Source organism: Lutzomyia longipalpis, chromosome 3 (assembly GCF_024334085.1).
Source record: "Lutzomyia longipalpis isolate SR_M1_2022 chromosome 3, ASM2433408v1".
Taxonomy (NCBI): domain Eukaryota; kingdom Metazoa; phylum Arthropoda; class Insecta; order Diptera; family Psychodidae; genus Lutzomyia; species Lutzomyia longipalpis.
This window is the reverse complement of record NC_074709.1, coordinates 20,438,020-20,461,149: the sequence shown is the minus strand read 5'-3', so window position 1 is coordinate 20,461,149 and position 23,130 is coordinate 20,438,020. Positions and strand designations below refer to the sequence as shown.

Genomic DNA, 23,130 nt, shown 5'->3' with positions numbered 1-23,130 from the left:
TAAAGAATTTTAATGACGTTTTACGTTTTTTTTTTTTCAAAAGTTTGATGCTGTCGTTCTAACGTTTGACTTTATTTTCTCAAATATTTGTCGTTAAGTTTTTTTTTTTATAACATTTGAAAAATCTTTTTTCGGTGTAGTTTTCAGCATGAAAATAATTTAATTGAAACCCTAAAAAAATCTTGATCCTCCTGATCGTTCAAGGAGTATTTTAGACACCTAAATAGCCTTTCTTTGCTTTAAAAAAAAACACAGAACTAGTTTAAATATGACAAATTTTCAAACGTTTCAGGTCCTAATCTATTTGAACTTAAATTTCTTAATCGTCCCACACCTTAATTTCGATAAAATAATCTCCTGAGAATCTCATAAAATCAACTACAAAACGCACATATTGGCATGAAAGAGGCGCATAAATCGGTGTAGTAACAATTAAATTGACATAGCAAAATCTCTTCACACGAATGGGGGGGGGGGGGATTTTGTGTTGGCACCATGAGTGAAAGAAGACATTATGCAAATTATGTAATTGTACATTGGGTACTTTTTGTCAATGGAAAAATTTTCTTACGAAATATTCAAATTTATTCTGTGACTCTTCTCTGTATGCGTGCGGTGGACTAATTTGACAAATTGATTTCACTTCTTTTCACTCAAGTCAAAAAGCTCTTTTTTCCTCTCTGAAATTAATTTTTCTTTCACATAGGTATTTGGCAATATTCAAAACTATTTAACCTGATGTTGTGGCGCTTCTGAAATTTGTGGGAAGTAGGTGCGAAAATTGACAGGAAATTTCCTTGGAAGCATCATAAGTAAATTTCAACATCGATACTCCCCGCGCGCACGAGATCATGCAAATGGATTTTTTTTTCATAAAACACAGCAGAGTGATCCACTCAATTCCGAAGTGGACGCACAGTGACTACACACACGGTAAGGTAGGTCAGGGCCACAAACGATGATTTTTCATATTATTAATGGTTTTTCATCTAGCCAAACAGTGTGACCAGAAAAAGTGTGCATGCACGTTAATTTCAATTACCAATCACTCATGCATTTTATCCGCCATGGTGTCTTTTCACGGCTTGACCGAGTCGAAATGCTCTATGAATTATATACGTACATATATCACTTGTACATATATAGTTACTACCTACAAAATTTAAGTGAAATGTCTGCGCGCGCAGCTAATGTCTCTATTTTTCGGGAAATTGTGTTGCAATTGCGGATGAAGTTGGAATCTCGCATTGACATACCATGGAATGGCAGTTCATGGAAATTGGGTGACAAAATGTTTATTAAGAAACGCACCAGGGGAAATTTCTTTGTCGTGCCGAGTGATTTGTTACATTGTTTTTTTTTTATTTGAATGAAGAAAATGCTTTTCAATTGACAAATCCGATTGTACCGAGGTTGGATGCAAAAAGAATTGTTAGAATTACGCCCCAATGCGCCTAGTTTCGATTTGATCTATCAGATTTTGATAAAATTACTTTGATAAAGATCTGTTTGGATAGAAAAGAAATGACAAGTTAAAAGAAAAATGGTAATCAGTTAAAACAGAACTGTAGACAAGCTAAAAATTCCTCGAAAAGTAATAAAAGAAGGGACATTTAAAAGTTATAAAAATAAATGTTAAATGTTTGAAAAATCAAACGTTAGAACTGAATAAACTGACAAAGAACAGTTTATTTGAATAAACCAGACGTTTAGGTGGTTTAAAGTAATTTAAATCATCAGAAATCTAAACATCTTTATTCATAAAATAAAATAAGATTTTCCAAAAAATACCCCCATTAATAGATTCTTGGCTACGCCTCTGTAAACTAATATATCTTCTTTAATTCTTAACCACAATTCTTGAAATTTTGCTCAAGAAATTCTAAAATTCTTCATATAACCGAATCCATTCGATTTTAATAAAAATAAGAACCGTTTATGTTATTTTTATGGACCCAAAATCAACAAAATAAATTAATTAAACTAACCCTTGAGGGACTTTGCTGGCCACAGTGACCAATCAGTTACTTTTTTAAATAGTCAAAAAAAATAATTCTATGCTTGGAAAACGTTTTTATTTATTAAAGAAAATTAAGATCAAATTTTTAGACTAGAAGTATCGGATTTTATTTTAATTCTCCGCGTCATCTGTAGTTTCCTCATTCGCCACCTAATGCCTAAAAACTGTACCACTCCCAATTTTCTAATAAAACATGTCTACAACGGAGAAAATCAATGCTTTCGCGGAAAAACCACGAAAACCCCCCAAACCACGCGCCAGCGAATTTTTAGAGCGAGAAAATTGCACAGTAGTGTCAAAGAGAATGGGAAATTGTGGAAAGAAAAGCGATGATTTGCATTGCCTTGGTGCATTCATGTTGAACCTCAACTGATGTGAGTTTCACTTGCAAATGAAAATTCATTCACTGGGAAATTCTTTTAGCTTTCGCACAAACATGAGAAAAATTTCTTGGACCGGACAGTTTTTCTTCTCACAAGCGGAAGCTCAATCACTGTCAACCCTCTGAAAAATCGATAAATTCCTATAAATGGCAAAAAAAGTGGGAAGGAAGAAAAGCTCCAAGGGGCACATTATTGCGGGGAGAGAGGTACATGCAACTTCCGCACATTTCGGAAGGAAGTTTTGTGCTTTGGTTATTTTTGTATATAGCACCACCACAGGGCCGTACTGCGGGATGATGTTTGGGGGTACATATGGAGTGTAGCTCGACAGGGGGGCATGCACAGCCCGGTGAAAGACTAAAGAGGCATTTGTGTGAGAAATAAAGCAAAACCACAGAGAATCTCTCATGGATTCTTTGGAGATTTTCTGTCGCGTGTGCTTTTCTTTGTGAGTGTGCCTGAAGTTTTCTCCTGGCACTTGAATTTTCGTTAAAGGGGGGGCTTTCTTTGCCTACAAGGCGAGAGCGAATTGATAAATGAGATAGAGGCTTATGCGCAAATGCGAATTGCCAAGTGAGACAGAGAGCCATTATCAGTTGAAGGAGACCTTGAACTTGAGACGTACTGTGTGGGAGTTTCTCGAGACCGGGAGGAAAACTAGTTGAGCAGAAAAAAAAATACCAGGCAGAATACACGAGCCAAGAGAGACGCACACACATAAAACATCCTATGGTCCGCCAAACTTTTTCGTCCACCAAACAAGAATTCTTTTTTTTTTAGATATTTTTCTCACATACATCTCAAACTATTATTTATACACAAAATTGTATATATTTGTATATATATATAATGGACATTATATATCTTTGTGGGTAAGATGTATGTTTCGGTTGATTCACGAAATTATTCATAAAATCACAACGAGAGACTTTTGCACAATATCTTGGGATGGGTTCGTTTTTTTTCTCTCTCTTGGCATCCCATGGGGTGTTTCCCGTATACGGAATCAATGAATTCCGTTGCTGTGGAATAAATTTCAATTATTTATCCCTTTTTAAATGGGCTCTCATGGGTGTTTGAGACATCATTCACTCCTTGGGCTCATCGAGCTCCCAAGAATTGCTTCTCTACTAAATTATTATCTTCGTCACGACGACGTACTTTGAACTCTCGCCGTTGCCAAGGTACCCACCCCCTTGGGCATGTAGGGGTTGAGGGGGTGGGAGTTGAGATCAAGGAAGGTTTTCTTGCAAATGAATACGCTTCCATGCCACCCCAAACCACCCCAGGTGCGTGTCTAAATACATTGCCCAAAATGGGATATTTTGGCATGGAAAGGGCGGGTTAGTTAACCGCTTTAGCAGTGTCTTGTGACACTATTATATCACCTCTCAAAGCAGTTTCTGCTTTCTCCCCTATTTGCCTTCTTCCGATTTCACTCGCTGAGGTGAGATTACAATGCAGCGGGATAGAAAAAAGGTAAAAACCATCCTCCTGATTGCAATACTTGACCTACTTTCCTTATTATGTAGGTACATCAAAACCCTTGTACCGTTCAATCATTGCACATCTCCCAAATCGAACCCTTAGGGCCAAATCATCCTTTCTCAATCGATCCCACTTTCACCCGGGGAATAAGTAGGTATCGGTAAGCACGCCCATTGCAACGGAAAGATTTTTTTTTTAATTTAATTTCCAACGAACCCCTTATGTGGGAACTAGGTCATAATAGGGCGGGTACGTGTTGCGGGTTATCAGTTATGTGTTGAAGCTGTGGACTTACAGTAACGCTTCATGAGACTCTTCTTATAGGCTCTGCCTTCGCGACGATCCTCACCGGGTCCGCCACTATCATCTGAGTCTGTCCCTGGATCCTGACGATCCCGCCGTCGATCTGAGTACTTCAGTGACAAATCCAATGGCATATCATCATCGTCATTCTCATACTCTGGATCCGCTTTCACCAGTACATAGCGTCGTTCAACCCTCTCTTCGGGAGCTTGATCTGATGTCCTAGCCTCAATGGGCTCATCGGTTCTGACCACGGGACCACTCCGTGGTGATGATGGTGGCTCCATTTTAATAGGTGTCGCTGGAGCCTTGTACTGTGGACTTGGGGTTTTCCTCAGCCATGCTGAGTCTGTTGCCGGGGGTGGTGTACCAGCCCGTGTTGATGGCAGAACCGGTGATGTAGCCGGTGAAATTGGTGGCTGTCCAGCCACAAAGTGTGGCGAAATATGCTGCAGCATCATCATTTTTCTAGCACACACGTCAGACACTTCAGGATTAGTCTAGTTCACAAAAGAGTTTTCTGGCAAAGGGGGACTCTTCCAACACTCTGTCTAACTTTTCCACACTATGGGGCACTCTGCACCAAAATCAATTAAATCAACTGCCTCCATTGATAACATCGTTCTACCCTCAATCCACTTTCGATATTGTTTCAATTTGTGGGCTTTTCCCCAATAGAACACTTCACAAGTTCAAAAAATCTCTTCAACACTTTAACGTCTTTTTTCTCTGAATTAAGTTTTTCTCACTCTTCACACAAACTTCTGGACTTTTAATCCCCTGAGCTTTTATTTTTGTCTAAACACTTTTCACGATATATCCTCAAAAACTTCTCAAGAGTTCTCCATTCAACACTTCAATGATGTAGGGAAGTCCAATCTTGTGGGTTCTATCGCTAAATTGTTTCTATAACTTCTTTTTTGTACTATCAGTTTCACTTTCGTTTTCAGTTTAGTCGCCACTACTGATGCTTATTGATGCTACTTTGCTGTATATAGCTTCCGTTTAGCGGCATTATCAAAAAATCCCCAATGCAGTGTCCAATTTCTTCTGATGAACGTCTTCCTCTCGGACCCCTTTAGCACTTCTTTTTTTGGCGGGTTCTTATCAGTGCGAGGAAGCAATGTACACACACATACAATTTTCAATTCATCTAATCTTGGCGACTTTTTTTTTCTTATTCTTAAACTTCTCCCGCGCTGCTTTTCCTCATGACCATACTTGCAGTAATCTTGCAGTTCGTACAAAAAAGTATCTTTTATGTGATAAATATGCGTGATAAATCGCAATGACACAGAATTTGCACTACACGCACTATGAGGTAGTAAAAAGTTATTTTGTTTAATCTTCAGTATATTTGCTTCACTGATGAACTTGCAGAGATGATGTCTCCGTTTTGCACCACTCAATTTTTGTTGCAAAAAATGTTCTTTCAACTGTTCAGTATCACCCGCGCACGGGAAATTGGCGGATATTTCAAATAAAAACGTTTTCCTTTAAGCTTTAAGCACAATCCTGAAAGTTAGACCTTGCGTGGCGTTTTCAAGAAAAAATGAAGAATAGAATTTTTTTTAATATCAGTGCAATCACTTTTATTTTCTTGTGACAAACAGGCAATTAATACCGGAACACCTCACAACGGTCGTGAACGCGTGCTTGCCCGATCCGCTCTCGAGTCGGAATGACGAAACCGTCGAAGAAATGACAGCCACGAACCGACCTTCCTCTACTTTCCCACAAACACTCTGTGCGCGCTCTCCGACTGCCTCGGCTCGTCTATGGGGAGAGTCAGGCAGGAACTCTCGCGCGAGCTTCTGTGTACCCCGGCACACACAAATCCACCATCCGGCATCCCGCTCACACATACACCAGACACCCGAGCGCTGAACAATTTGCACCGTGTTGTCTACCTCACGCTCTCGCGTGTCTGCCTCTCTCGTGTGCACATTTCCTCTCTCTGCAGCAGGCTTACTCTCACCATTTTTTAAAACTCTCACTCTCGCGGAACATTCATTCGCGGTGGAAATGTGGAAGCTCAATGGGGAGCACTTTGAGGTACCTACCTACCTATAATATATTATTTTGCAACATTTTTCACCAAAACCACTACAACGGAAAATCTCGCTCAAACAATTTTCTCATACCGACTTGCTGGAACGTCGCCCTTTTCAAAAATATAATTAAAAAAAATAAAAATCTAAATCTAACCCTACTTATTGCATTTTTTTCTTTTCTATTTTTAAAACCTCCTTCGCCACATTAACGACCACCATCCACCTAAGGAACTCTGCTCATGCATCCTATAACAAAATCACCCAACTCTTTGGGCAAATAGTCACGTTTTCCCCCCGCAAAATACCTTCCAAACCACCAATGTGGCGTAAGTCCAGCTTCATTAGCATTCCACATGGGGCGCTGCTACGGGAAAATTCCTCACGAGCCCCAGTGACTCTGATTCGCCCACAATTCACTCTCGCTCTCTCGCACAGAACGTCTCCAGAGAATTTATTTTCATTCAAACAATCTTCCACTAATTGCCGACAAACCGGTAGCTGAATTATCACTAATTACGACTGTTTCATTGTGAAATGGGATACTTCCTTTTCCCATTTTCCACGAGGAATTTTGCTTTTCAGTTTGCACTTTTTTTCGGGTTATATTTTTTTACATTAAATATGATATTTGAGATATTTAGAATGTGTGTTAATGTTTGATTAACCCTTTGCTGACCATTGTGGTCAATTAGATTTTAGATTAATTTTACATTCATTGTAAAGTTGAAGTATTTGAAGTTCGTTAAGAAAATTGTTAAAACGTTTACTTTTCAAGAGAAAATTAACCCTTTCTCGTCAACAAGAAAACATTTAATATGTAGTCTTTAATTTATTTCTCTATATGCTTCTATAGGACATTTCTTGGTAGAAACGTTTTTCTTGGAGTCTTGAATGAAAATTTAATGAATTTTTAACTTGAATAAATAATCAATTTATGGAAAATACTATGTTTCACGTTTGTATCAGCGAATAACCCAAATGTACGCGTAAGGGTTAATCCCCTTCCTTATTTTAAGCCAAATTCTCTCTCATCTTAAAACAATTAGAATTATTGGATAGTACTTTGGAAAACTTAAGAAGAATAGCAAACATTTAGCTGTGATTTCATAATGAAATACGTTAATTCTCCATTTTTTTTATTAAAGAAAACTCTACAATGTTTCACAGAAATGGCTAAGAGATGCGTCGAGAAATGTCGATCTTGTGCATGCAATGAGCAATTTTTCGCTCTTTTCCATTCCACCAATGCATCGCAAGAAAACAATGAAGAGTTGCAATTACAAAGTGAATCGCTGCGTTCACACACGCCATTGCAAAAAGAGATTTCTTATTTTGCTACTGGCCACATTTGATGATCGTGTGGCGCGCAAAAGAAAGAGAATCTCATTTTCTCCAAACACACACACTGCCACACACTCTCCCTGCTGTTTATGATAATCATCGGCGATCGTTTCGGTTAAATTGGGTCACACTGTGCCTTTGGAAGAAAATCTCTTGCAGTTTTTTTTTTCTTCATCATCATACGTTTTTCCACACTCACTGAATCGATGAATTACACGGTTTTGCGAAGAAGAAGAAAAAAAGGCGCGCGAAAGAGATAGGCAAAGCTATTATTGATCTTGTTAATTAAAATGATCGACACTTTCCAACAATATTCTTGTGCATTATAATGCAATATACAGTGCAGGAGAGAGTGAGAAAATCACGTGCCTGCTGATGCTGGACGTTCGTGTGATATTTCTGTTTTAGCCTCAAGGGAGGTGGGAATTTGTGCACACCACCGAGGAAAGTTGCGAATTTTTTTCTTGCCAATCAAATGCGAGGAAAGTGACGATGCGATGTTTTTCACAACAAAATCACTCACTTTGGACAGATCAAGTGGGGCTCCATCTTCATTCGTCTTCAATCACGATGAATCATTAAGATAAAATACAACGAAAAGATGCTGCGATCGCCGCGATCATTTCCGCATTTTATTCGCAAAGTGGACACCACTTCCCGCCATCATCAATTTGGGTCTCGATCGTCTCGATTGCATCGTTAAAATTGATGATCGAAAGTGTCACACACATTCAATTGAGAACTCTTCGTCTCATGAAGATCACATCTTGTCGATCGCGGTCGATCTTGTGATAGAGCGTCTTAAAAAAAAAAGCAAGATGGCGGAGATTATCTGCACGATCAAACATTTCCCGCCAAGCTTCATCGAAAGGACGTGCAAGGAACTTGAAATTGACATAGAAACCCAATTTCCTGGTCAAGATCGTCCTATATGCGTCATATTGTTACAATCTTTTTTTTTATTCTCCCAACCAACAACGCGGTAGTTACGAAGATGACAGCCATATTGGTGATAAATTCATCACAATTTGTGACACAATCACGGCAGAGATGTCATAAACAGGGCAAAATAAACTCCTTTGATAGCCAATGTCCGATATAAAACGACTATACCTTACAATTTTGTGAAGGAAATTGCGGTGATTTATTAATTTACCTGTATATTTTTCACTTTGTGCTTACGGTGCGTAATATTGGGGGAAAAACCACCATTTGCGTGGGCCCCATACACGATAGTATTTTGATTAGCTAAACGACGAGAACCGCAGTGAATTAAAAAGTAAATTGACGAAATAAACTTTCCAGAGAAGCAGCTAAAACTGCTTAAACAACTTTTTTTTGTCGCTTTCAGAATGTTTTCTTGAAGACACCATTAGTTCTAAGTGAAATTTGACGATGCTACGTATATTGAAATACAACTATATTTTATTTTTATCACAAATTTTGTTGTTGTTTTGTTTGTAAAAATTGACCTATATTTAAAATTCGATTTTACTATGTGTTTAATCCTCATTTTATTTATTTTCTGGATGTTTCTATGATATTTTCACGTTAATACGTTTTCATTGGCCACTTCTATACATAAATTTAACGCATTTCTAACTAAAGAAAAACTAAAAAAAAAAAATTAAAACCAATATAAATCAAGGAAAATAAATGTTTTACATTTAGATCAGCATATGATTCAAAGGACGCGAAAGGGTTAAAGGAGCGTGGAATTATTATTTTTTCATTAGCAGACACGAATAATAAAAAAATTAAATAGATTTTGGGACTTTTAGATAATTTTCATCTTGCTTTTAATCCTTTTAATCCTTTCGTAGCCGCTTGAAACATTAGAAACATTGAAACAAGTCTTTTTACATTTTTATTTACTCTCTGGACTCTCTGAATGCTCTCAGGGATTTTTTCAGTTAAAGCTTCAATTAACGTATTTCTAACTTTAAAAAATGCAATAAGTTCATTAAACGTTCAAAAAGTATAATGTTTCACTATTGGATCTACGTATGACCCCAAGACATTAAAGGGTTAAGGAAAAAATCAACAAAGGAGTTTTCATCTTGATTTAAGATTGTATTTCGCTGAAATTAGAAGCAAAAGAATTTCCTTTTCTTAAATATTTTTTAATGTTTTAAATTAAAATAAACAATAATTAACAAAAACAACAATGTTTCAATAAATAATCATCTCTACCATTTCTTCTGTACAAATCAATTTAAGAAAAAAAAATCTTTCCAAAAAACTTATAAAAAATCAAGAAAAAATACCCAGAAATGTTTTTTCTTCTAGGAAATTTCATGTTTCAGCTTTCCCCACACGATCGCGGCATTTTCATTCCTGCAATTTTCAAACTTTATACGTCAAAGAACATTGATTTACTAATTGCGAAAAGTTCAATAAATCCCAAACAAGATCAACCCGTAGTTGCACATTGCCTCAATAACGCAGAACTTTTCTCAGAATAATATGCCCCGTATTTGAAATTCACTTCATTTTCAATTCAAACTCCGGTGTGAATGATCGTTGCATGGTGATCGTAATTTTTATATCGCACCTCAATGTCATTTTATCGAGAAAATTCAGTTTATTGTGGAAATGGAAACAAAATGTTGTCTAACGCGAGAATAAATTTTAAAATGCGAAGGGAAGAAAAAAAAACAACATACATATACTTCCAATGCCAATCTTACGAAATATTCTCGTTATCAAATGATTGCTATTTTCTGTGGAAGCTCGCGCGCGACTTTGGGAAAATACTCTGACTGGGTGTTTTTTCTCTTTCAATTTTTTTTTATGCGGCTCTATAGTTTTTTCTTTTTTTTTTAAGTTGAAGAAAAACATCTTAAAATGCATCTTTAAAGGGAAAATGTGAGAGACACACACAAAATGCGGTATATTGAGTATAAATAAAAAGTAAAATGCAACTTCTTGGGAATCTCGCCATGGATGAGATCCATATAAATTAGCATGCGATCATAATTGAAACTTGTTTGAAATCTCACATACATGTGGATGTACGAAGAAAGTCAATTCCTCTCGCGAAAATTGGAGCAAGTGAAATGAAAAATGATGATTTCCCGCCAATACAGGTTTCTATCTCATTGCAAAAGGCCTTATTATAGTGCCAGAGAGCGTCATGTATATTAAAATGAAATGCATGATAAAACTATGAGAAATGCCGATGCAAAAAGCAGAACAAATAATTGCACTACAATTATTTTTTTCTCTCTATCGCAGAAGATGCAAAAAAAAATGTATCTATATATATGTACTTTTTTGTGTGTAGAAAATGAAATCTCTACGCGATCCATTGCGATGAGCTTTCAATTTTAATTGTATTTATATAGTGGAAATTGCATTGGCGAAATAAGCTTGTGCACATTGGATGTAATTGGCGAGACGCGCAATTAATTGGGGATTAGCACGTACAGGTATGACAGTTTTGCGCCGACATTTTTCGTCTCAATTGACTTTTATGTCGCCACTCTTGATCTTGATGCAGAAACCATTGCTCGTTTTACTTTTGCTCCGCTTTGTTCTATCAGAAGAATTATAAAAATTAAATAAAATGATAAAAATTAATGTGAAAAATCGCATTTGAACTCTTCATGTGGAAGTTGTCAATTATTTTGACAATTGTTTGTATTTTGACATTAGCCTTGAGACATGGACCCTCATTGGCGCTACAGCTGAATGTCAAAACTTATTACAAAAAAAAACTAATCACCTCCACACTTTATCGCAAACTATATCACAAAAATGTATCAAAAAAAAAATGAAAGACAAAGAATCGAGCATGATAATCTCCCTGAATTTCCACAGAGAACGCTGGAAAAGAGGGAGAGCGGAAAATGATCAACACTTGAAGTATTTTGTCTTATCATATTGAGAAACATTATATAAAGATAGAGGAGAATAGTTGAACGTTTTATAAATAATAAACGTGTAGCCTAGACCTAGAAAGGGAATTTCAATTCTAACTCTGCTTGCCTGGCATTATGTCATCAGGCAAGCGTCATCTTTTGCTTGTTTCTCTTTCATTTGGCACACACAGAGCGCGCGAGATTTTTCGCATCAAATGCCGAAGATCGCTATATCTGCATACAAACCCATGCTATGTATATATATTCTATTAATATCGCAGCACATAAGCGTGGAAAGTGAAGTATGGGATTCGCACTGCAAAACTGCATTGTAATATTCCATGAATGTCAGAATGCACACACGGAGAGCAGATCGAATCGGGAGAAAGGGTGGGAAAACCATCATCATTGACATTATATGGTTGGGTATTTGAAAGGCGGAGATTGCATAGTTTTTTCGTATGTTTCAGGTACCTACTATAAGTGGAAGGGTCCTCCATGCGAACTAAAAGATTGATTGATCTTCAAAATGTGAGAATCTTACAAAATACGAAAATTACTATAAACTGTAATAAATAGAATAAAATAAGAGAATGAAAAAAGTCTTTAAGTTTTAAAAGTTAAGAAAATATTAATAATTAAGTCTAATTAGTCTAGAAATCCTTAAAATTGTTGAAATTCTTGAAATTTAAGAGATTTCTTGGTCGCATAATAGGACCCTATATTAGGATTTACGATTTTAGAAAACTTAGAGAACTAACGTAATAAAACGAATAGAAAACTCTAGTAAACTCTTTTTAAAAGCTAGGCTATAAGGTTTAGTTCAATCGGAATCATATAGGGTGAGGCTTTTAAAAATTATTCAACGTACCGCCTGGCATAAGCCGCAAATCTTAAAATACTGACTTAAGGAAACCTATTTTTTTTTCTAACTTTTTTAAAGATTTTTTTTCAAGATTAGTCTGAGAGACAACGTCGTGCGAGGGAGCTCACACAGTTAGGCGATTCTGGGTCAGCGAAGATTTTCAGAAGACTTTTGATGGGGCAAGCGAAAACTTCCGACCCAGGTGAAAATTTTGAAGTGTACGTAGAGATGTTGGAAAACTACTTTTTCATGAACCGCATCACAGAGAATCATGAAAGCCACAGAAGTGGTTCTACCAAAATTATTTAAGCGCTGAGGCATACGAAGTGTTGAGGTCTAGGCTAGGCTTAGGCCTAGTTTTAAAATTTTAGGTTTAACCACAGTCCAGCTGTTAGATAGTCATATACAAAATGAAAAATGTAGCATCTTATCCCCATCCTATCTAATAGCTGGACTGTGGTTTAACTTTAGAGAAAATTAGGTATAGCTTAAAAAATTTAGGTTTTGTAGTGAATTTGTCTCCTGATCACATTTTTTAAAGACTTCTAAAACCAAGAAAATAAGAGACGGGACATCAAAAGTCATCAGAACCTCTGTTTCTAATAAAAACGATAATACATAAAAAAATCATAAAATTTAGCAATAGATTGAACATCATAGTCAAAAATTCAGATGAATTAACAAACCATTAAAAAAATTTTAAAAAATTAAAAGAAATTAAAATATTAGAAATTAGAGTAAGTCCATGATCTTGCGTTGCAAAAGCCCTAAACACAAGACATTATAATAAAAACTAAAAAGGATCAGATGAGAATAATCATTGCATTCTCTTCTTGTTTTTTTTTCTTCAAATTAAATTTAATCAAAAACTTAATTAAATTTATCAATCTTGATGATCATTCTTCAAGATCGTTCTATATTATCAATTTAGAAATATGTAGTTCTGAAAATATTCCATATCACTGACCAATGGAGACACAACTCGCCCCCAGAAGTGCTATATAGCACAAAAACAAGTGTGAATGATCATTTTGCAAAATTAAACATGATGCAAAACACATGCAGCTCATTTTCCCCGCATGCAAAAGGAAACATTTTGTTTGTCGTCTTTTTTCCCCTCTTCTTTGTGCCATTCCTTCGTTTTTCTTTTCGTTTATATAACATTGGCATTGGGTCTTGCGGACAGTGTTGTGTGCATTTCTTTGCCATTTGCTGCCCCTCACAATCATTTCCCTATACAGGAGAGTTTTTATTTATTTATTTTTTTCATTTATTCCCCCCCTCGAGCTATTGATTGAGGTTACTTGTAACACATTTTAATCATCAATTAGAAAAAAAAAGAAAATTATTGAATTGAAAATTTTTCTCTACTAAAAGCGCGAGGGAAGTACAAAAATATTCTCTTGCACGCAAGATGCGCGGTGAGAGTGAGATGATGTTGGGGCTTTTGGGAAAAACATACGAAGGTGGGCAATGGGACGGGGGGAGGGAAAGGCGTAGTAAAAATAGGTTTTTCTCATATTTTTAGCAACATATCGCTCCGTTGTTTAGAGGTTAGATCATTTTCGCGATCGCGCTGTGGCTAAACGCATGCGTCGACTGCAGCTGTATCCGCGCGCGCACAGCGATCCACGGGTGGGGAGAAGTGCAGCGAACTGATTCAAGGCTGCATACCACACACCGATCGCGCGAGACCCATGGATTCTAACACTGCAATGGAGGCGCAGCACTCGCGATCGCGTTCTTGCGAAATTCCCAGATCGACGATGCTCTATACGCGAGGATGTGATCTTCACATCCCATTGCAAGCTCTCACCATGCCCCGGCACAAATTCAAAATTAATATATATATTTTCCACCAGTCTCCACGATCGCTACTTCTTCTAATAAAATCCCCATTCGCATGCACAGAATGACGGCCTTTCCGAACCGGGATGCTATATATGATCGTCGTTCATTGGAAGCTTTTGTTCGCATTCACCACACTAACATGCAATTTTCACAACGAAAAGAGAATAATATATCTTTTTTGTTGGAGACACTTTGAGAAAAAGTTATTGCAGAAATGGCTTGGCCAAAAATGTCAATATGGCCGCGCGTCCACATTAATTGCAGAGGAAGTCGATCCAGAAATAAAGTGTAGTGCTCGCACTAGAGACAAGTCATCAACGTCAGAACATCTCGCGAGCCAATTGCAATTTATTTGTTCATTTTTTTGCGTTTCTTTTTCCGTAGCACAAGAATTATTTTCTGTGTATACTTTTATTGCATTTCATTGAGAAGATGGATGAATAGAAGTTGAGAGGTTGAAATGTTGGGGTTTTTTTTTAAAGAGAAATTCAATAGGCAAGAATTGCAGTAAATTGCCTCAAATGTACCTTGAAATGAGAAATTTCTATGTTAAATAAAATTAATCAGACGATAAAGAGGTTTCTGTGGACGCAACTTGACGCCATTTTTTTTGTCAAATAAATATGGCGTCAAGTTTAATATTTATGGCGCTGTATTCAGTTAGATGGACGCTATGAGAAATTATCGATCCTCCTAAGTGCAAGCAGTGCATTTTGTCCCTAATGCAAAGCAATCGTAAAATCGTTTTTGATTTTTAAAGAGAAAATTAAAAATTAAGAGAAAATTTAATTTTTTTAGCGAAAATTCGTAACGAAACTAGTTTTCAAAATTAAGGTTAGAATTAAAAGAGTTAGAGTTAAAAGTAATACAAAGATAAACATAAAATTAGATACGATATTTTGCAAAAAAGCTTCTAAGAACAATTAAGTGAAACACTTAATTTTGATTTTCTTTCATAATTTTAAAAGTTAGGATAGTATAGTTTTCAAATTCTTTCTAAAGACTGCAGCTCCCCCTCGTTGCCATCTTGCAAAAGTTTAATAAAAAATCTTCAAAATCATCTTCGCATTCTTCCATGGCCTATTCTCAAAATGTAAAAACAGGAATTCACAAAGAAACTAATAAACTATAAAGTTCTTGGCAGCTCGTTTGTGCGTCCATAGGCAAATCCACTGCATTGCTTTTTCTTCGTTGCAATGCAATTGAGCAGATGGGGAGAAGGAGTTGTAAGAAGAAGAAAAAAAACAACGAAGACATCTCCTGATCTTCATCTTTCGTGATGATCAAGTCGCAGATCTAGTAGAGAGATGAAGTGCGTTCTTGGGCTTCCTTTTGCCCTTTTGTGTGCTTCCTCTCTCTGCACAAAATATAATTACTAAATCGCAGCAGTAGGCAGCAATCAAGGTGCTGAAAAAAACCATAAATAAGGAGGAAGATTGTTGCAAAATTGATGGGCATTCGCATAGAGGCGTAGCGGAGATGCAAAAAGGAATATGAGGGGATGCAGAGACGCGGCGGCCCAAGAAATGGGGAAAAGATCACCACAAACACACCGAGAATTCCATACCAGACACACATATTTCTTGCAAGTTTTTCAGCATTTTTTCTTGCCCTCCTCTCTCTCTATATTTTCTTCTTCTTCTGCAAATGCAAACGAGTTAAAATTAATCGCATATCCACAAATTAAATTTCCGCTTTTCGAACATCACACAGTCGTGCGATTGCTGAGTGATGGACGAAGGTAGAAGAAGCGAAGAAAAAAAAAACTAAGAAAAGGCTCAGAAAATACTCCGACGACACATGCGCTGTAATTTTAATTAATAAAATAGTTTAAATGATAAATAAATTCGCAGTGGTGGGGTCTTTCTTTGTACACGAAAAATTGAAGCTAAAAATTCTCGCGCTAAAATTTGCATTTTGCACCCAGCTGAGAGGCATCTTATACAACATTGGGAAAAAATGGAGAAAGATGAAAAAATATGCAGCAGATATTTCTGACTTGTTAATTATTTTCCAATAATATTCACTAGAAGGCCAAAACATGCGGTTTTTTCTCCTCAACTTACAGAGGGACGAACATTTCCTCAAGGTTTTTGCAATTTACTGCAAATCGCACAGGTGAAAAATATCGCGATATTCTTTTAGCTGTGATTCTTTCGAAGAAAAGAATAGCACAGCTTCTGTGTCCACTCTAAAACTCAAGGTCGTCGGATCGGGCTCAAACTTGGTATGAGCACGAATTAGGGTCCCCACATTTCAAAAAACGTATGCGCCGAAAAACTTTTCCGGCCGTCCGGCCGTCCGTCCGTCCGGCCGTCCGTCCGTCCGGCCGTCCGTCCGTCCGGCCGTAGTTTGGAGCTCAATTACAAGAGAACGGTAATAGATAGAGACTTGCGGTCAACGGCAAAGTTCAATTATCGACTGGAAGTCGTCCAACTATGATATCAAATTCGACCCCCCACCCCTGCATCCGCCATTTTGAATTTTTTTCAATTTTGTTTTTGCTATATCTCAGCCTCTATTATAGCTAGAGGTCTGAAATTTTAATATGTTGTAGGGGCCTTTAAGACCTTTTCAACAATACCCCATTTCCAAAAATCGGACAAGCGGTTTAGCAAATATAGAGTTTTATAGAAAGTCGGCCATAACTCCTAAACCGCTTGACCGATTTGAACCAAACCGGTTTTGAATGAAAGATCTCAAGAAGGTCTACAATTATCTATACATAGGAAGTTTCAAAAGTTACCGCTAGAGGGCCTACAATCAAAAACAAAATTTTCGATGAGTTTTCGACCAGTTTTCGATTAATATCTCAAAAACTGGACGATAGATTTCGATTAAATTTTAGTATGTTGTAGGTGATAGACACACCTTTTAGCCAAAAAAAAATAAAAAAAATTTATGTCGCGGTTTCTGAGATATAGACCAAAACAGGTTTCCATATGTACCGATTGTTGTAATATTGCCTTATATCGGCTTAACGGTACTAGATAGAGGATTTTTGATTGAAGTTTCATCAGGTATAGTGGGCATGACCTATCAGATTTGACTAATTTCAAAATTCAAAATGGCCGCCTTCTGCCATTTTGTTACATCAACAATTACTTTCACCTATTCACATATTTTTTAAACAAACTATTAGGCGCCCCGCGAAGCGGGGCGCCTTTTATATACATAAAAAATATATAAACATATAAAAATATATAAAAATATAAATATTGTACATACATATGTATATCAGTACAATGATGGTCCAGCAGAAAAGGGAATGTACTGGTAAGTTTCACTTACGGGCTGTGATTCTTTCTTCAGATGAAAGTCCAAGTGTAGTGAAGTACAATGATGGTCCAGCAGAAAAGGGAATGTACTGGTAAGTTTCACTTACGGGCTGTGATTCTTCCTTCAGATGACAGTCCAAGTGTGGTGAAAATTGAGGTGGATAAATTTTTAGGAATGGCTTTCTCACGCATCGAATCACAGCCAACGCGTGTAAATTCTGGGGAAAGGCTTACTCATGCGCGTTGGCTGTGATTCGTTGCGTGAGAAAGCCATTCCTAAAAATTTATCCACCTCAATTTTCACCACACTTGGACTGTCATCTGAAGGAAGAATCACAGCCCGTAAGTGAAACTTACCAGTACATTCCCTTTTCTGCTGGACCATCATTGTACTTCACTACACTTGGACTTTCATCTGAAGAAAGAATCACAGCCCGTAAGTGAAACTTACCAGTACATTCCCTTTTCTGCTGGACCATCATTGTACTGATATTTTTCTTCTCTCTAAATTGCCGAAGAAAATGGAAAATTTAACCGATACGGCTGGATCATTAATTGCAAAGAAATTCATGTTTTCTTCTCTGATTAGATATTAGAAAATTAATAAGTATTAAAATGGTTAATTTTACAGAGATAATCTCATGGAGAAAATTAATTATTTATAAGTATTTTCTTTGTTGAAAGGCTGCTGAAAAGGCGAAGAAAGTGAATTTTAAAATTCTTATAATAAAGAAAAGAAGATTTCTTCATGGCAATGAGAATTAACTTCTTATTTAACAAAGATTCGCCCATTATGCTGTATTCAGTAAATGCGTATAGCAACTAATTTATTCAAAGAAATGTTTTGGAAATTATTTTTAAGTTTTAAAGAAATTAAAAATAGATTTAAAAGCTTATTGACATTTCTTTACAAACGTTTGACATTTCTTTTCTAACATTTGATGTTGATTTTTGACTTTTGATATTTTTCTAACGTTTAACTTTTATTCTAACGTTTGAAATTTTTTCTAATGTTTAACGTTTCTTTCCTATGTTTGACATTTATTTTATAACGTTTGATGCTAATTTTTAATTAAAATTTGTCGATTCTTCTCTAACAATAGTCTTTTTTTTTCTGTTTGACGTTTTTTTTTCAAATGTTTGGCGTGTTTTTCTAACGATAAATTTTTTGTAACGTTTTAAATTATATTTTCTATGTTTCTAAATTGATTTTTTTATCTTTAAAATAATTAATTTCAATCTCAAAAGAAAAGCCTGAACTTCCTAAATTTTCAGGGGATATTTTAGACACCCAAAATCTCTCCCTGATTGCACCTCTCGCATTTAAGACAATCGAAAAATTTTTTTTGTTCACTTTAAGTGCATAAAAAATGGTATAAGAAAAGCTTTTCTTTTTCACAAAAGTCGAATTAATTTGACTAAAAGAAGAACTTTAGAGTCTTTTAAGCTTTTAAATAACTCTGGTTGAAAATTCAAACTTCTGAATAATTTTCAAATCAGACTGCGAAAATTTCAGAATGTTTCTTAAATTATTTTTTGGCTTTTCTACATAACTTCTACGCAATTTTCTCGAAAGATTTAACAAGAAATTATTATTAAAAGTGAAAATAAGACAGAAGTACAAAATTTAAAACATCTAAATACATTTTCTTTCATCTCAATCACATTAAAACTTTAATTTTCCCATCTCATAATCCTATGAAAATAAATGAAGAATTATTAGATAAATGTAAAAAAACATAAAAGACATTTTAAATAATTTTCCAGTGAAGAAATTGAATTTTTCTAATCATCTTAAACATGCCATTTTGACAAACAAAACAAACTTTCTTCTGTGTCTCCCCACACGTGGAATTTTTCGTGCAAAAAGTCCACAAAAACGGCATCTCCGAGAAAGAATTCAATGGCGAAAAATCGCGTGCAGAGCAATTATCTCCTAAAACAGTAAATGCATTTGCCCCAGATTCCTCGGAGAAAAATGAATATTGTGCATTGTATGAATGGAAATAAAAATATGTGTATTCTCTGGTGCTTGTCTCACTTGATCTGGCAAAAAACTATTAATTTTCATATGAGTTTTTCGCTTTTATTTTCCGCTGCACCAATCATCTTAATCTCCCGAACCGCCCACCCCCGTGTTTGGTGGAAAAGCTCCAACAATCGGAGGATTTGAAAAGTCCGCGCCGTGCTCAGTGAATTTGCATTTTTACCCGTAAAATATTAAATACTCTCAAAGAAAAAACATATTGCGATGTAAGTGAATGGAAAGGAAAATTTAAACATGCAGAGATGTAGAGAAGCATAACGAAAATATTAGAAATCGGAAGCAGCATTTTATTGCTTCATCTCACATATTTGTTGTTGGGGAGTGAATTACTATTTGTTTGTTTATTTAAAACACGCGATCGTAAGATATTTGATTTTTTTTCTTCAAATCACTTCTTAACTGCCGCTTTGTGGTGTCATTTCAACGGTCAAGGGCAGAAATGTGCATCGCGTGATAGTCGAGGATGCCCGAATGACACCCGAAGGGGGATTATCTATCAAATTGACAGGAAATTTGACAATTAATTATGCATTAAACGTCACTTAAGTAATCTTTTAAATACATTCGTTGTCACAGAGAAAGATGTTTTAAATTAAATTCAAATTGCAATAGAGCTCTGCGAATGATCAATGGTAGTCCTTCAAGCTCTAAATCAAATCATCATTAGACATCCCATTTTCTTGCCGCGTCGCACATCATTCCCACACAAGAGATTTAGTTCAATTTCTGTGAGAGGCTCTTCTTCTTCTAAAATAAATTTGAGCATTTACTTTGTTTTCTATCAAGATGATATTTTGAGAAATAAATTTCGAAATATTGTGTTTTTAATACCCAAAAATATTCCACTATTTATCGACATTGTACGTTGACTGATTCATTTAATAGCCGTCGTAAGATCCACTCGTCGTTCTATTTTCTTCAACATTTTAAATGTTCTCTTTGCCAGTATTTCGGAAGAAAATAAAATCATTCGGGGTTTTGTCATAATTTTCCTGGCCTGACTGTAACCCAATTTTCCAACGAGCAATTGCAAAATCCTTCCCACTAAATAACATTCTTCGCAGGCATCGCGATAAAACTACTCACACACACACCAATCCTCCCACTAAATCTCGCTGCCACGTTATCGGATTTGAAGGAAATTCGTTATACCTACCTGGGTGAGAGAGACTTTTCTGATAAAGTACAAATTTCACAATTTCTTTCGGAACCGCCGTAAACACCATGAGATTATTCCCTATTTGGCGACGAAATTCTATATAGCTAGAAAATCTGATAGGGTGGGCTTCTTTAAAGTTTTGTGATTTAAAAAAAATTAAAACAGTTAAAAATATTTGATTTAATCTAATTTGATTACAAATTATTTGAATATAATAAAAAGTTAAAGACTAATTACTTTAAACCCATAAAAGTAATAAGATTGAAACAAGTAATGAGCAGATCATTCGTAAAAAGGATATTCCTTAATTCCATTTAAGGTTTTCAGCAATTAATTTTAAATACACTTGCTTATAGAATCTTAGAAATTCCCTTGATTTTAAGTCAATAAGAAATGTGTTAAAGATGAAAAAGTATACCTGCTTAAGATTTTTTAAATTAGGCCTAATCGTTTCACGCTAGGCTTAAATTTCTTAAGCCAAGTTTAAGCTTTATTAAACCAGTATAAACCCCTAGTATTTAGCTTAGGCATAAGTTTTTTAAATTAGGCCTAACTTTTTTTAGGCTAGAAATAAATTCTTAGGCTACGTTTAGGTTTGTTAAACCAAGCCTGTCTTTTACGTTTGATCAAAGTTTTTAAAGTCAGTTAAAAATTTTGTAAATTAAGTCCAAGTCTAATTAATCTAGGCTTAAATTTCTTAAATATTACCTAATTTTTTAACGTTCCATAAAGGCTTTAAGGTTATAACAGACTAAAGTCGAGGCTAGTTTTGTATGATTTTTATGAATTTTGATGTGTGAAAACGGTCAAGCACATCTTGATCGTCTCCAGGCAGAATTAGTGAATATCATCTAAAAATGTATTCAGTTAACACTCAGCCTATGCTAACATTAGAATCTTTAAAAACTTATATGCATAACTCTAAAAAACTTCAGACAGATTTAAAAAAAAAAAAATAAGGCCTAGATTAAAAAAATTAACGAATTTCATCCTGCCCTTCCTGAATAGATTAAAGTATACCTTAAGCTTCCTTCTATGAAAAAAAATTATTTATCAAATTAGTTGCATTAGCTGTGACACGTAATTTGGTGTTGCGCGCGCGCGAATAATGTCATTGAAATTCCCGATTAGTTTTCACATTTAGTTTTTGATGCTGATAAAAAAAACCCTAAGCTCATGCTCTAAAATTTATGATTTCTCAGCTCATGAGGTGACATCAAGGAAACGGACTAGTTTCACTTTGAGCCCCTTTTTTTGTCCTCTCGCACCGCGCGCGAGAATTTCAACAAACACCGCGCGCGCGAGATTATTTCCCAACACTTTCCGCGATGTGCCCCAACAAAATACTTCTTTTTCTGCGCTTAGGCTAGTGAAAAAAAAGACTGTGCCACACACATCACGAGACAGAGTCAAGAAGTGCGTTTTAGAGACATAAACACTTCATAGAGAGTGTTTGAGAGATTGGAAAAAGGGGACACACGAACCTTGACTCTGATCTATAAATGTTGCATCGTAGGTAGTTTTAGAGAGCAAATCTCTATTTGTGACCACGATGCTGGTTGCAACTAAATGCACCACAAATCACATCGCTACACTATATTGACTTTAATCAGCCTTGGGGCTAGCTAGTGCGAATCTTCATTGTATGTCCAGAAGCAGGGTGGGACAGATTTTCCCCCCGGGCCATGCTTTCACTCTGTGGCATTGATCCCCCTCGATGGCGCTCAAATGCACTCAGCGCGAGCTTTTTATTTCAAATAAAATATGTGTATACAGAGTGCAGAAAAAAGATCTCAAAGTTCTAAAGCACACGTCATGCTGGCTTTTTCTGCATGCCCGAGCGAGAGGGAGATGTTTGTTTACAAAAGTAGGTCATTGCGTTATGAATTTTCCACTATCGCTTTTATTTCAAATGATTACTTTACCACATAATTCTCGTGAATGTTGTCTCTTTGCGAGTGCGAGTGAGACACCCCACCGCGCTATCTCCATCCCACTTCACATTTGCCGCACAGGTTGTTGCTCATTTTTTCTCTCTCACCTCTCCGCACACATATATATATCATAGAATATATAATTGAGAAAAATCGAGTTTTATATTTATTGTCATGCCGTGAAAAATGGAAACTGGACAAAATCAAATTCAATTCTGGCGAGCTTGTTGGCCTTCTCCCCCTTTGAAAAGTATGTTCATTTGTGCCATAAAGAAAGACACGAAGAGAAAAAAAACGATCGGTGTTCTCAGTGCAAATGACTACGATACTATTTCCATATAAATTGAGATTAAAATGGAAAAATTTAGGTGCAAAAATAATGAAAAATTTCTGATTAATTGGAAAAGTCATTCATTGAATTTTTATTGCTCCCCCGCAAATTGACTCCTGCTGACTCACACACTGCAGCATTGTTTTAAACCATATGAAAATCACAGTTAATGTGTCACAGGGTGGGGCAATTGAAATGAACGACATACTTTTA

At 36.0% G+C, this 23,130-nt stretch overlaps 2 protein-coding genes across 7 annotated transcripts in view; one reads left to right on the top strand and one right to left on the bottom strand.

Annotated features, from left to right (window-relative positions):
- Positions 1 to 23,130, bottom strand: part of LOC129792615 (ecdysone-induced protein 74EF) — a 212,435-nt gene that overhangs the window by 50,199 nt on the left and 139,106 nt on the right. The window contains exon 1 of one of the 6 annotated variants that reach the window (XM_055831848.1): positions 4,187 to 6,048. The exons of 4 other annotated variants lie outside the window; for them this stretch is intronic. In XM_055831848.1, the coding sequence (XP_055687823.1) occupies positions 4,187 to 4,658 (472 nt within the window). In that variant the 5' untranslated portion in view covers positions 4,659 to 6,048. Of the gene's footprint in view, positions 1 to 4,186; positions 6,049 to 23,130 lie in introns of those variants that run through there. One more of the 6 variants, XM_055831850.1, reaches the window with a different exon arrangement.
- LOC129792688 (ARL14 effector protein-like) overlaps positions 1 to 23,130 on the top strand; it is a 693,823-nt gene that overhangs the window by 551,218 nt on the left and 119,475 nt on the right. The window lies entirely within an intron of this gene.